This window comes from Mesocricetus auratus, unplaced genomic scaffold (genome assembly GCF_017639785.1).
Source record: "Mesocricetus auratus isolate SY011 unplaced genomic scaffold, BCM_Maur_2.0 Super-Scaffold_100011, whole genome shotgun sequence".
Taxonomy (NCBI): Eukaryota; Metazoa; Chordata; class Mammalia; order Rodentia; family Cricetidae; genus Mesocricetus; species Mesocricetus auratus.
Window position 1 is genome coordinate 53,485,489 of NW_024429195.1, and position 15,830 is coordinate 53,501,318.

General features: G+C 41.4%; 1 protein-coding gene across 3 annotated transcripts in view; it reads left to right on the forward strand.

Annotated features, from left to right (window-relative positions):
• Positions 1-15,586, forward strand: part of Frs2 (fibroblast growth factor receptor substrate 2) — a 69,466-nt gene extending 53,880 nt beyond the window's left edge. For all 3 annotated transcript variants that reach the window (XM_021233742.2, XM_005081490.4, XM_013121565.3), the window contains 6 exons: positions 2-91; positions 2,819-2,910; positions 5,014-5,200; positions 7,537-7,695; positions 8,093-8,256; positions 9,943-15,586. In XM_021233742.2, the coding sequence (XP_021089401.1) occupies positions 2,845-2,910; positions 5,014-5,200; positions 7,537-7,695; positions 8,093-8,256; positions 9,943-10,899 (1,533 nt within the window). In that variant the 5' untranslated portion in view covers positions 2-91; positions 2,819-2,844 and the 3' untranslated portion in view covers positions 10,900-15,586. The remainder of the gene's footprint in view (position 1; positions 92-2,818; positions 2,911-5,013; positions 5,201-7,536; positions 7,696-8,092; positions 8,257-9,942) is intronic.
• The last annotated feature ends 244 nt before the right edge of the window (positions 15,587-15,830 follow it).

Sequence of the window (15,830 nt, forward strand, 5' to 3'; positions counted from 1 at the left end):
GGTTGTTAGCAAACGAAGACATTGCATTTTGAAATATGGTTAATCTCCTGATGCAGCATCAGAGGCTAACAATATTAATGGCCAGATCTAGGTAAGTTGAAATTTACCTTAAAAGAAAAGAGCAATCAACTTAATTTTGTTCTATTGAATGCTGGTTACCACATTGTGTCTTGATTTGCTGACTCTTACATCCCCAGAAAATAAGAAAGCAAACACAGTTTCCTAATGTAGAATACTCAGCCAAGTTATGGAAGTTAATCTCAGACAAAAGCTACCTGCTACTGTTGAGTGTACTCAGATGTCAGTGTTGTCCACTTACATGTGTGCTGAGTTTAGAGAAATGCACTTATGAGAGCACGTGGTTCTTTATTCCGCGGTTACAGGTGATTGTGAACCACCATCTGAGGACTGGGAACCAAACTTACCAGCAAGAGTAGGAAGTCCTTTTAACTCCTGAGCCGCCTCCAGCCCCAGCCTTCCTTTTCTCTTCTAGCTTTCATGCTCTGTGCACTGTATTTCTAAGCTGTGCCCTCAGAACTGTGTTTACATGTTTAGTTCTTTTGTATGTCTTCCATTGGCTGTTGTCTGCAACCTCAGGCTTTGCAGCTGAAGCTGAGTTCATTGCCACCCCCAGCTGAAGCATTTCGGGCTGTGGGACGATGTCCTGTCATCTGCATGGTGGACACTTGCTTTCTGTGGGGCGGTGTCCTGTCATCTGCATGGTGGACACTTGCTTTCTGTGGGGCGGTGTCCTGTCATCTGCATGGTGGACACTTGCTTTCTGTGGGGCGGTGTCCTGTCATCTGCATGGTGGACACTTGCTTTCTGTGGGGCGGTGTCCTGTCATCTGCATGGTGGACACTTGCTTTCTGTGGGGCGGTGTCCTGTCATCTGCATGGTGGACACTTGCTTTCTGCTCCTTCACACTAAGCCAGCCTCTCGGCTCTGTCAACCTTGTTTTTTAAATTCGTCACTTTCTTCTTCGTACCTATTGCTGCTGCTTACCTGTATATAGTCTCCTCCTTCTAAGTACACATCTGGCTGTCTCCCTTTGCTAGTTAAATGAATGCATTTAAAGAGCTCTGGGAAAGAATGCCATATGATCTTAAGATTTTCAAAATGTTTCTATCAATTACACTCTTTGTAAACTTAAAAAATATTTTTCTCATTTAATCATTTAACACTTTTCAGTAAAAAACTTGAAACATTTGTAGACCATGTGCTGTATTCAACAGTGTGCTAGTGCCCTAGACAATGAAGAAGACAGATGGATATCTGTCTTCAGAGATCACAGCAAAGTGAGTCAGTTGACTAGCACACAGAACACCGTAAGAGACCATGCTGGTTTACTGTGGAACACTGCAGTTAGCATTTTGTTAGGTTTATATACTAGTACAATTTTTCATCTTAATTTTAATTACCGGACATTCTTTACCTCAGAGTAGTATAGTTCATTTAGTTTACAAGTGGCCTAAAGCACCTCCTTAGTGTTGCACACTAGGTGTACAGGGGTGAGTAAGGCCTGTTAGGTGCTGTGCTACAGAACAGCCTAGGGTGCTTAGATGGGGGTGTGAGGATTCTAATTAACCTAAGAGGTTGGGGCCAGGAAACGTTTGGAAGCCTCAGAAAGCTGTTGTGGAAGGACATGAGACAATTGGTTGATGTGGGGGACGGTAGCCGGTTTATTCTAACTAGAGGTAGGGTAGTTTGAGCAGGGGAGAAGGGGGCTTGGTTTTTAACCCTGAAAATGGTTAAGAAAAACAATAACAACAAGCCCACTGAATTTAAACGGTTTCAATCAGATCTGTGTCTGTAATGTTGCATGATTCCTGGGTGTCTTTGTCTAGCCCGTGTAGCATACAGCTGACGTATTCTGCTTGTCTGCTGTGTTTACAATTAGTGCTTTGACATTCTCCTTTGTTTACTTGAATGCTCTTGAACACTTATCGCCACCTCTGTAACCTTTTATGTTGCTTTCTGTGGCAAAAGATTAAATAGACAAGTGTATCAGGTCAGCCAGGGTTGTGTGTTTTATTCTTCTGGTTGAATTTTTTTTTTAAGATTTATTTATTATGTACACAGTGTTCTTTCTGCATGTCTGCCTACAGGCCAGCAGAGGGCACCAGATCTCATTACAGATGGTTATGAGCCATCATGTGGTCCCTGGAATTGAACTCAGAACCTCTTGAAGAGCAGCCAGTGCTCTTAACTGCTGAGCCATTTCTCCAGCCCCTCTGCTGGTTGAATTCTGAGTTGACCTTCTTTCTTACTAATGTACTGATGTTGTAGCTGGGCCATGGTGGTGCACACCTTTAATCCCAGCACTCAGGAGGCAGACAGTTGGATCTCTGTGAGTTCAAGACTAGCCTGGTCTACAGAGTAAGTAGTCTCTAAAGCTACAGAGAAACTCTCTTGACTCAGACTTACAGAGAGCTGCCTGTCCCTGCAAGGATTAAAGGAATGTGACACATGCCTAACTTTTAATTTTTTTTTAAAAGGGTAGACATGAAATTTCTGATCAGCCATAAAAGATTAGTTTCTTGATTAAATATTGAATAACTGTAAGCTGATTGTTTAGGTAGTGGTACATGGTTTTAGAATAAGCAGACCTTTGTAAATTAAACTGGGAATCTGAGTCTCTGTGGCATGTGCATTATATAATTTATTTACCACCAAGCAGAATTGACCAACTAGGTGAATGAAATCTAGTTCTAAACATTAACACCATTGGGATTTATTTTCTACATCAAAATGGCATGCTTTGCGGGGGTGCTTTCTAGTCTGATATAGTAACTTTCTCCCATGATTTTCTGTGCAGTGCTCACATGGCCTTCTGAAGAAGCCATGGGTAGCTGCTGTAGCTGTTCAGATAAAGACACTGTCCCAGATAACCATCGGAACAAATTTAAGGTCAGTAAAACCAGCAGAACTTTGCTTTTCTCCTGCTGCCTACTTAAATGGACTTGAACACCTAATTTATCTTGCCTTGTTTTTATTATCCTTTTCCAGAGTCCACCTTTTCTTATTTGAGTAAATGATGGCGCTTTCTTACTAACAATATGGATTGTTAGTCCACTTTTCATTACTGTAACAGACACCTTCAGCTAAATAAAGAAAAGAGGGTTGTTTGGTTCCTAATTTTGAATAGAAAAGTTCAGTTAGCATAGTGCTGGCCCCGACCGAGGACCCCTTTACTAGACTGCCTTGTGGTATAGTATCACAATGGTCTGCATGACCGTCTGGAATCTCACAGGTCCTGTGTCGATCCGTTTGAGGGCACACCCCCAGTAACCTAAGGACCTCCCATATGCTCACTTCTTGAAAGTCAGCACTGCCACAGTGAAGACCAAGTCTCTGACAGATGAACGCTAGGAGGACAAACCATAATAGGTTCCTCCTTTAGTTGTCATTTGGTCCTTCGTGTCCAGGTAATCACATAATTGTGGTAATTGTTTCTTTAAAATGTCATTCTGCAGTTGTCTTGGAGTCTTACATTTGTCAGCTTTCTGTAATGAAGTCTTGTATTGAAGAAGCCTTTGTTTTGGGTCAGTCTCAGAGGTTCCAGTACATGATCTATTAGCCCACTGCTATGGGACAGCTGTTCAATAGCCCATCAGGAAAGAGTGTGTTGTAGAGCAGAATCTCCTTGGTGATGGTCAGGGCATAGAAAAGGACACTGCTGGGGTCTTCATAGACATCCCCACAGTGACTAGAAGACCCCTTCTTTATAAGTGTTGTTACAGATGGGGTGTGTGCCTTTCACTCTTAAGCCTAAGGAAGATACTTAGATCCAAACTCTATCTCCATCATTTAGACATCTTCATGCATGCTTAGATAGTGAATTTTTTTCCCTTGTTTTTGTTGACTTGTTTGGTGCTCACTCCCACCCCCCAACGCAGGATTTCTCTGTGTAATAGTCCAGGCTGTCCTGGTACTTGCCTTGTAGTCCATGCTGGCCTTGAACTCAGAGATCCGCCCGCTTCTGCCTCCTGAGTGCTGGGATTAAAGGCATTTGCCACCATGTTCTGCCATTTTTTTTCTCTTGATAAGATGGTCTCACCTTTATGTCCAAGGCTGTCTTGTAGTCCTCAGTCCTCCTCTTTCCTACTCTAGCTGGGATCGTAGCCTTGTGCTACCATCTGTGGCTTGATTTCTTAACTGCACTATACTTGTATTTACCCTGTCATCATCCTGTGACTGGTCCTCTTTCGTCCTTCAGTAACCTGCGCTGATAAAATAGGATGAATGCTCCCAGAGCTATTTAGAGATCAGCTCTGCTAACTAACAGCTTTGTGCTCTTGGGCAGTGTGTATGATTATTACTAATCATTACTTCCAATGGTGTAATGGAGACCTGTAGTCTAGGGTTGTTATGAAGACTAAATGGGGAAGCACATGCAAGTCACCTGTGTGTGCCCCAGGGGCGTAACAACTTCTCCATAAATGTCTCTGGCCACTCTTTGTTTGCAGCACTAGGAGTGGATTGTAGGGCCTCATGCATGTTAGTCAAGTGCTGTACCACTGAGCCACTCACCCAGCTCATCTCTGGGCATTTCTGGAGCTGGGCAGTGCAGTCCTTTCATTAGGTGGACTTTGGGTCTGTCTCAATTTGGTCTCTTTAAAGGTACTTTATTTGGTTTCAACATTGTGTCTTCATATTGGGTTTATATCTTGTGGAGCCACCAAATTCCCCTCTTGCTGGATCTCCTCTCTAAAGTTAATCATACTCAAGTCTAGTTAAAATCCCTCTCTGTTTTCTTTAGCCACCTTAGGCAGTCATTCTGCCTTGTATAGTCTCTGTTGCATTCACTTGTCAGCTAATCCAACATAGTTTGACTTGGTGTTTGTATCTTACTTCTCCAGTGGGAATGTAAAATCTAGGCATGTGAATGAATATTATTTTATTGCTACATAGATCATACCCTACACACACTGACAAGTGGATGAACTTATCAGCAGTGTATTTTTTTCTGAAAATGGGTGAAATGTGTAAGTTATTATCATTTCTTCTTAGGTCATTAATGTGGATGATGATGGGAATGAGCTAGGCTCTGGCATAATGGAGCTTACAGACACGGAACTGATCCTCTATACCCGTAAACGTGACTCAGTAAAATGGCACTACCTCTGCCTGCGACGATATGGCTATGACTCCAATCTCTTTTCTTTTGAAAGTGGTCGAAGGTGTCAGACTGGACAAGGTAGGTAAAGCCTTCGTCTTCTCCAGATATACCTGAAACATTATGCTTTCAGTTACTCTGTGTACAGAGCTTCATTTCTGAAGGAAAGACTGGGAATGGTGCCACATACTTGTACACCTAGCACTTGGGAGGCAGAAGCAGGAAGGTTATTGCAAATTCTACATAGCAAATTCCAGGCCAGCCAATAAATTAATAACTCCCAGAACCCCCAAACAGGGTGGTTAAAAAGATAAAGGGGTGTAGAGATAAGGAGGTTAAAAGCACTGACTGCTCTTCCAGAGGTCCCGAGTTCAATTCCCAGCAACCACATGATAACTCACAACCATTAATGAGATCTGGTGCTCTTTTCTGGACACAACACTATTGTAACACAAAAATGACACAGAGACTGATATTGGGGTTTAGGATTCAAAATGAAGATTAGAAAAGCAAAGTAGCCAGACCAGTAGATCTTACTACCTATACCAAGGTGAAATGGTAATCCTGTCTCTATGAATTCTCACTAAGCCTCAGACTGCTGCCTCTCCTCAGTGTGGCTGGAGAATCAATGCCCAAGAGTGACTACTGAAGACCCTGCTCCTGTCTTTTATACATCTCTAGTGCTGGAATCAAAGGCATGAGCTGTTGTCCTTCACTCTTGTATAGGCCAGGGTGGCCTTGAACTCAGAGAGATCCATTTGCCTATCTCTTGAGTCCTGGGATTAAAGGTGTGTGCCACTACTGCCTGACCTTTATAGCTTGTGGCTGGCTTTGCTTTCTGAATCCTTGGGCAAGCTTTAATAAATCATAAATAATATATCACCACACATTATATGCATAATAAATAAGTCTTATGGACATGCAGTGATGGCACATGTCTTTAATCCTAGCACTCAGAAGACAGAGGTAGGTGGATTTCTGAGTTTGAGGCCAGTCTGGTCTACAGAGTGAGTTCCAGGACAGCTAGACAATGAAACCCTTTCTCAGAAAGAAAACAAGAAAAAGGAAACAGATTAATTAAGCATGTACTTAAGTACTTTCCCTGTAGAAATAAAATGGCTAAGTATCATTTTTGAATCTTCTTGGGTGAAGAATGCAAACAATGGAGTCACAATTATTTTATATTAATTTATTATTAACAATGGTAATGATAATAATTTTGGCTTGCTTCTAATGGAGTGGTCTGGGCAAGTTATATACTTTCTGTTGGGGCTTTGTAAAGGGGGAATGATCATAAGACCCATAGCCAGGCCTGTTGAGTGGTAGTGTTGTTTATTACTGATGGCTGGGCTCCCCCTCCTGTTCAGGCTTCTGAGTAGATGTGCAGATCTCCTTTGCTTTGCTCTGAAACATTGTCCTTTAGACAAACAAAGATTATATGGGAGCTTTATGGATTTATGCCTTGAAATAAGGCGTATGTAATTTATCCCAACTTATTTCTTACTGTTGGCACATTAGGATGCTGTTTTAGTCACTGTTATATTGCTGGGAAGAGACACCATAACCAAGGCAAGCCTTATAAAGGAAGCCATTTAACTGGGTGCGAACTTGCAGCGAACTTGTGGCAGGGAGCATGTTTTGCACACGTGGTGCTAGAGCAGTAGCTGAGAGTAGTGCATCCTGACGCACTGTGGAGACTGGGCTGGCCTGGGCTTTGACACCCAAAAACATTCCCCACAAGGCTGCACCAGATCCTACTCAAACATTCCACCAGCTGGGGACCAGACCACCACAGATATCTGTTTCATAACGTTTTCTTTGGTTTCATTGGCACTTTCATGCATGCATATAATAAAATTTGATCATATCACCCCTCTTGTCCTCTCTTACTCATCTCCACTGTTGCTAATACCTTTTCCTTCCCCCATCTACTCTGATGTCGTTGGGAGGGGTTTGGGATAATCCCAATGCAGTGAGAGTTTGTTCACAGGGGCATAGGCACCTTGCCTTGGCTTCACCATTAATAAAATGTCTTCCCTTCCCACACTATTAACTAAGTATAAATCCTAAGCCCCCTGGAGCCAACTCCCCTACCCCATGACAGGGTGTGTTGATGGGTCTTATGCACATAAGTTCAGTTCTTATGCACATAATCCCAGCTACTGTGAATTCAAGACTGCAACAACTTTTCATGTCCGGAAGTCAGCACTGCATAACACTCCCTGCCCTTTCTTCTGCACTGTTCCTGAGCCCTGGAGGGGTCTACATTCCCAATTATGGCTGGGCGTCCAGCAGTCGCTTGTTTTCTGTCCTTTGATGAATCCTGCAGTCAGTGCTGACCACTGCTCTCTTGACCAAATTCCTATGGCTTTTTAAAGGCACGGTTGCCAAGTTTCCCTCTTGATTTCTATTTGTAGGAATCTTTGCTTTTAAGTGTGCCCGTGCAGAAGAATTATTTAACATGTTGCAAGAGATTATGCAAAATAACAGTATAAATGTGGTGGAAGAGCCAGTTGTGGAAAGGAATGGTCATCAGACAGAATTGGAAGTCCCTAGAACACCCCGAACACCTACAAGTAAGTGCCATTCCCTCCCATTCTGCATGTGAGACATTTATAAGGTACCGGTTATGGATATTTAATCTATAACAATTAGAAATGGTGACCAGCAACCCCTGCTAGCTTTAGATACAGATATTTTAAAGATGAAAACATTAAATATGTCACCTGTCCTAAAATGTGGGTTAAAAGCCAAGAGTATGTATAGCTCAGTGTCAGAAGGCTTGTTTGGGGGGTTGGGGGCAGGCGCTCTATCACTGACGTTGCCACACAGCACAGTCAGCTGACAAGGTAAGACTGGATGGGCCGCTATTTGTGCTCTAGGTTCTCTGTGTCCTGACAGAAGCGTCTCACCAGAGGGTTCATCTCATTCATTCTTATTCTCTGCCCTCCTCACATACACCTTTCTCCTCAGCTCCAGGGTTTGCTGCTCAGAACTTACCTAATGGATATCCCCGCTACCCCTCATTTGGAGATGCCTCATCCCACCCCTCCAGCCGGCACCCTTCTGTGGGAAGTGCTCGCTTACCCTCGGTTGGTGAAGAGTCTACACATCCTTTGCTTGTGGCTGAGGAACAAGTAAGAAACTGCCACTGTGTAATAGTGAGCTGCTCTGTGGAGTAAAGGGTCGCTGTGTAACACTTGGAGCTTTTGTCAGTATAGATTTTTAACTTCCTCTGGAATTTCTTCTGCATTGACAGTGGAAGAAATGGCATGTATTTGCTAGTGCGTGTCGAGATATGTACAGATGTCCGGGGAACTTTCTTTTGAGAAAGGGTCTCACTTTGGAGCCTTGGTTTTCTTGGAACTCTCTATGTAGACCAGACTGGCCTTGAACTTACAGAGAGATCTGCCTGCCTCTGCCTCCAGAGTGCTGGGATTGAAGACATTTCTGAGTAGCTTGTGTGTCCATACAAAGATACATCTGTTGATGAAGAAAGACAAATTCAGCCAGTTCTCATGGTTTAAGAGTTTATGCTTCAGTGAGCTACAGATGGAAGGGTAGATTTTCCTGTTGAAGTTGCTTGGTTCAAATGTGAACATTATATATATTATCAGGTAAGTCTATCTTTTGTAAGTTATATGATCATTTACCATTAAGGGATTTTTAGTATTTTTAAAGTAAATTTCTTTGGTTCTTTATGTAGTAAACATTTTTATATTACTTACATAATTACATTTTCCTCAGTTTTGCATTTCATTTTGAATCTTCAAATTTTTAGATCTAGTCCTCAGGTTACTTTCAGACTGTTTTTCTAAACTGCCACTGAGGTTTTCTTAATGGTATCTTAGTGGGTAGTATCTATTTTGCATCTATCCATTTTATAGGACTCTTACATAGGGGTTCTCTTTTTGTCAAGTCAAATCATAAGGAAATCTCAATAAAAATTGCCTTTTCCAGTTTTTATTTATTTATGAACCATGTTTTAATATCTTAGCACAGCTTTCTAAACCAGCTGTAAAATAGTAATCCTCCCTCCCTCCCTCCCTCCCTCCCTCCCTCCCTCCCTCCCTCCCTCCCTCCCTCCCTCCCTCCCTCCCTCCCTCCCTCCCTTTCTCTCTCTCCCTCTTGAGGCAGGATCTTGTTAGATAGCCTGTGATAGCCTCAAAGTTGGCTACCTTCCTGCCTCTGCCTCCAGAATACCAGAATTATGGGTATGTGCACCATGATCAGCTGATTCCTTAATGACTACAATACTGCATAAATATAATACTGTGTGTTATTTTAAAGTAGTTCTTTTTATAAAGTAAGATTTCTTTATTCTTTCCTCTCCTCCAATCTTTTTATTGGGTAAAAAATAGGTGAAAAGTTTTAAGGTAACAGTATAGCTAAAGAGGAAGTAATAAAATTAACTTATGTAAACCAGGAATGGTAGCACAAACCAGTAATCCCAATATTTGGGAAGCAGAGGGCGTTGGATCTAGTATGATGCTAACCTGGGCTATACAGTGAAACCCTGTTTCAATAAATACATAAGATGAATTGACGTGACTAAGACCTTTTTTTAAAAAATTTATGTGTATGGGTGTTTTGCCTGTGTGTATGTCTGCACCCCATGTGTGCAATGCCTGTAGGGGCCTGAAGGGGCCATTGGAGTTAGACAGTTGTGAGCTGCCACGTGGGTGCTAGGAAGTGTGAACTCAGGACCTCTGGAAGAGCAGCCAGTGTTATTAACCCCTGAGCCATCTCTCCAGCCCCCTGACTAATCAGGCTATTTTTGCTTGTACTTCATACCTGACTGATTTGCTGCATTTTCTTTTTAGGTACATACTTATGTTAACACTACAGGTGTGCAAGAGGAGCGGAAAAACCGTGCCAGTGTCCATGTCCCCCCCCCTCCAGAGGCTAGAGTCTCTAATGCTGAAAGCAGCACACCAAAAGAGGAACCAAGTAATGTTGAAGACAGGGACCCTCAGGTTCTTCTGAAACCCGAAGGGGTCAAGTTTGTTTTAGGACCGACCCCTGTTCAGAAGCAGTTGATGGAGAAGGAGAGACTGGAGCAGCTTGGAAGAGAGCAAGTTAGTGGAAGCGGTGCCAACAGCACGGAATGGGACACTGGCTATGACAGTGATGAGCGGAGAGATGTCCCCTCTGTTAACAAACTGGTGTATGAAAATATAAATGGGCTATCTATCCCGAGTGCCTCAGGGGTCAGGAGAGGTCGGCTGACATCTACCAGTGCCTCAGACACACAGAACATCAACAACTCAGCTCAGAGGAGAACTGCATTGTTAAACTATGAGAATTTACCATCTTTGCCTCCTGTTTGGGAAGCCCGCAAGCTAAGTAGGGATGAAGACGACAGTTTAGGACCAAAGACCCCATCTCTCAACGGCTACCATAATAATCTAGATCCAATGCATAACTATGTTAATACAGAGAATGTAACTGTGCCAGCAAGTGCTCACAAAATAGACTATTCAAGGCGGCGGGATTGTACCCCGACAGTCTTTAACTTTGACATCAGGCGCCCCAGCTTAGAACACAGGCAACTCAATTATATACAGGTGGATTTGGAAGGTGGCAGTGACTCCGACAACCCTCAGACTCCAAAAACGCCTACCACTCCCCTTCCACAAACCCCTACCAGGCGCACAGAGCTGTATGCTGTGATAGACATCGAGAGAACTGCTGCTATGTCCAATTTGCAGAAAGCACTGCCACGAGACGATGGGACATCTAGGAAAACTAGACATAATAGTACTGACCTGCCCATGTGAGCCCGGAGAGCATTATGCCGTTTGCACCTTCGTGACGTTTTCCAAAATGAAGATGCAATGCTTCATTTCATTTCTACACTAACTCCTTTTATAGACTGATTCATTTTTTCTGATTATTTCATGTGCATCTTTAAAGGGAATTAATGTAGAGCAGGTACTCCTTAAAGAACAGTTATGTCATTATATTCTCATTATTGTACAGCAGCATTCCCATTTTCACAGTGCCTATTTAAAATGAGATTTGAAGTGAATGACATGCTGGTTGCTTTCTATTCCATATCCAGGACATGTGCATATCTTCCACGTCTAAGTTGTGTTGGCATCTGAACCTTTTATAAAGTCTCTTGATAACATGCATTGCTAACATAACTCTAGGTCTTGAAGGTTGGACTCGTAGATTCACTGCTCACAGTGTATGGTCTCCAGCATGGAACACGGGGAATCTTATTTCGTTAATTACAGGCTTTTTGACTTGGGCCAAAAAAAGAAAAGAAAAAAAACCCAGAAGAACCACACCTCCTTTTATACCAGTCAGCTCCTGTGTCTTCAGTGTTACTAGAAAGTGTCCAGTATCCTGAATATGGTTGTGCATTGGAAGGCAGACAGGAGACCAAGTTCTGTTTACTCATCTCATGGTGTCGTTTGAAGGGCATGTCCAGATATCTTACTCAGAACTACGGTGGGTTTAGGAATCAGTCTCAGGTCACTTACCCAAAAACATTTGAAAAATCTACACCATGATCTCTTGGCGTTTCTTTTCCATAGATTATTCACAGCACATTATTTTCTGGAGATGTTTGTGCCATTAAATTCCCAAGTAGCTTCAGTTCTTGGTTGTTTTTTCCCCTTTGGTGTTTGGGTTGTCTTACTTTGTTTTGTAATGTCTTTCTTAATTTACAATACAATGTTTCAGTTTGTATATCATTTTGGGGATGGGATTGTATGTTTGTTAGTTAGTTTGCATTTTTGTCAAGTTATAGTCTTGGAGGTCTATTTGGAAGTGACTGTTATTTTCTAACAGGGTTGCCCTTGTCCAGTATTTATTTATCTGCTGTTTACTTTTCCAGTTGATGAAAAAAAAATTCCAATTTTAAGTCTCATTTGTGTCCAGAGGTGATCTCTTTAGTAGCTGAGAAGAAAAGGAAGATGCTCTCAAACATGAGAGTTCCGGAAAGGCCCTGTCCTCCCTGTGGGCGCACCCCCAGCACTTTAGCAGGGATTGCCTTAGCTATATGGCTGCAGTCCCGCTCACTCTGCCCACTCTGCTGTTCCTGGGCTCTGCTGGCCTTTCACGTGGGGCCAGGCTCTTCTTAGCCCCTGATGATTTGGGTGAGCTGCTAACATTGTTGCCAGCGTAGCAGGTACAGGGAAGTCTTGACACAATGCAATTATGTCATAATTAGGATATGAAATGAACTAAAATTTATTTAAACCTATGAGAGTTCAGATGTCAAACTCTGGGGGAAAAAAAGCTCCAAATTCCCAAACCACATAGAATAAAGAGAGTGGGAGGACAAGTAGCCTTACAAAATATTTTATTTTTCTCTAACGTTGAGGAAGTTTCATGTTATGATCTGGATATATCCGATGTGACCAAGGTTGATTTAACAAGAAAACATTTCAGTTACAGAATATTCAATACATTCAGAACTCATCACAGAACGGGAAATAGATGAGAAGAACAGTTGAGTGGGCCACAATGAAAATACTACATCGTCATTGGCGTTTTCGCTCCATTGGTTTTATAGCACATCTTCATTTTCCTTCTGTTCTCCTCTGTAAACTCGGTGCTTATTACACTGTCCCTGCTCTCTAGAAGTCAGTGGCTAGGTGTGCAGACTCCATGTTTGATATCCTGTTCCTTTATCCCTTCTTCTGAGTAGATTGCTAAAAATCGTGCCAAATTTCAGTGGTGGGTTTTGAACGTGGGGGTAAGCGCCCTGGTGGCAGCACTCCACACGGTTTCCTCTGTAAGGAGTCAGGACAGAGCCTAGCTCTCCAGTGAGAGGGCTCATGTGTCTGTTCATTCTGGAGCTGGATGTCTTGTTCTTTCTTTCCTTTGTACTCTTCACTTTCCCCTTCAGATTTGAATTAGATTTTATATTTTTTTTTGGTGACTCTAATCACTACAGTTTTTTATGCTTTAAATAGTGCATAGTTTAAGAATGAAAACGGGACCAATTTGTCTGCTAAACTTTTGATTTTAGGGTACTATGTAAGTATTAGTTAGGAAGAGGTAAACAGGTGGTGTTAATTTCTAGGTGTCTTCTGGAAATTGCCTTTGTTTAATCGGTCATTTATACCACTCTCCTTTACAGTAGTCTCATACTGGGCATTAAGCTCCGTCCTGGAAGAATGTACCTATTACTATTAGTGAATTTTGGAGTGAGATTTTTATTGGCACACATTTGTGGCCATATGACTTAGATTTTCTGAGACAAACCTAACTTTATATAGTTGGTTTTGTTGATTAGACCATGTGACCCTACTTTTTTGATTTGGACGTATAATCCTTGCTACCTTGTTTTCCTCCAAATAAAATCCTTTTGTATCCATATAGATCACGACAATATTTTTTTCCAGACCAGGGTTGAAAAGTGATATGGGTATTACTAGTGTTTTTCTGAATGTTTATTTCTCAGTTTCATCTTCCTTTGAAAAATTGAAAGTATGGTGCCTTCCCTCCCTCCAAGAAGATTGGCAAATAGTTCCCTTTGTTTACTGCTGCTGTGGAGTGATGAGACATGCACTTTACTCTCCAAGACTCAGCAAAAAGCTTTCACTTCTCAGTATATCCATGACAGATCACATTTGGGACTTGAGAATCTTTGCCAAGCAATCTTTGTCACTACATTATTAATGTTGACCTCCCCCACGATGCTATAAGTCCAACCGATGTTTGTTTATTCTCTCCACTGTTCCCACCCCAGATCTGTGGCACAGCATATAAAAATGTACCTCAATAATGTTCTATTAAAAATGGGACAGTGGCCTTAAGTTTTCATAATTTTCCAACATGTGCCACCGTATATTTGCCTCAAGGTAAAGGTCTTAACAAGCTAAAAGTACTTCCCAGTGTCCCCTGTGCAGTTTTCTGTCCACAATGCCCAAGTGTTTTGTGCAATGTGTAGTGTGTATATATAAATATATATCTATATATTCTTGAAATAGGCATAACATCAGAGACGTCATTCAGAAGTAATGTATTGGCATCTCATTCATATTTCTGATGTGAATTGTATGGTACTATTTACTTTTTCCGTAATGTTTTCCAAATCTGAATCAAGGCGTTGGTACGAAATTGCAGAATGTATAGGAAACATTTTGGCTTGAAAAGTTAACAAATGAAAGTATTCAGACCTATCAGTGTACTCTGCCCAGACCTGCATCCTGTCTTCTTGCTTCCTGTTCCCCATTCCTGCTTCTTCACTCTTCAGGGTGTAATAATTCTCTCATACCATCCTATAAGGGTGAGATTCTCGAGCAGTTGGACAAGAAAGCATGGAAACAGGCTGGTATCAATAGTACGGTAGTCACCAGGTGCCACACTTGCATTAGTAAATGCAAAATGTTTTATAAAGGACAAACTTTGTGTTATGTTTCTATTTTCATTACATTGTATAATAATGTAAGATTATTGTATGTCCTAATTTGCATTATAAATGTTTTTTCCTACATAAAGGCATAAATATAGCAACTTTGTATAAAGGTAGCTTATTAGATTTTCATTTTTCTTTTATAGAAGTTGTCTACAGTGGGACTACCATTGCCAAATTGTATATGTGATATGAATTTTACCCCATGGTTAATTTCTTTTCTAAACATTCCACATTTCCTTAATGAACGATGTGATACTGTACTATGCATAGATTGTGTTTTAATGCTGTTTCATATCAGCATTTTAATTTTGCATTTGCATTTTTGGTATTGGCAAAAACGTAACCACTGGTAATTAAAATAAACCCTTGTTGTATATGTAACAGCATCATCTGCCCTCCATCCCTTCTGGCCCCCTGTTCTTTATTCTCCCTGTCAGTGCCAACTTCATACATTTTGTAGCATGGCAATAAAATGTAACTTTTACACTGAGGCCAAGTGTGGCTTTTTGGAGGCAGTGGGGTGGGAGGATTGCCACTTAGTTGTCCTAGTATGTAACTTTCTGCCATCTAAGCCATGTTGTCACATAGAGGTTATATATGATGTGAACATGCTTTAAGGACAAGTGTGGATGTGCTTTAAAACTTTGTTTTTAATGTAACAATAATTAATTTTTAATATTTGGAAATGTCAGAGTTCTTGAAGTACAATCAAACCTTTATTAACTGGAGTACTTAAAGAATAAGGTAATAATGGAATTTTGTTAAACAAGGGCTAAGCAACACTTTTTAAAGATTCTTATTTATTGTGGAGTATTAGTATACTTTACTATCCTAAAATTATGATGTGTCAACTATGGTTTAATATTAGACAATGTAGCATCTTGCAATGCCTTACTGTTATCATTCTGCCATCAGTATCCACGATGAGGCACTCAGGCTGGTACTGGAAGCTGAGATGACTATACACTGACCTTAAGTATTCATGAAAACTGCTTTGTTGAATAAAATCTGAGATCTTATGGTCACTCTTCCCTTATTGCCAAAAGTAGACTGCAATAAAATCCAAATAAAAGCTTGGTTGGATACTTCTTGAAAGTTTAACTGTATTTATATTCCATATATTAGTTGACACCATGTGAGAAAGCTTGCTTTTTTGTTTGTTTTGTTTGTTTGTTTTTTGTTTTATGAGACAGGGTTTCTCTGTATTGTTTTGGAGGCTGTCGGTCCAACCTGGCCTCAAACTCAGAGATCCGCCTGCTTCTGCCTCCCGAGTGCTGGGATTAAAGGTGTGCACCACCACCGCCAGCTGAAAGTTTGCATTTTTAAAAAGAT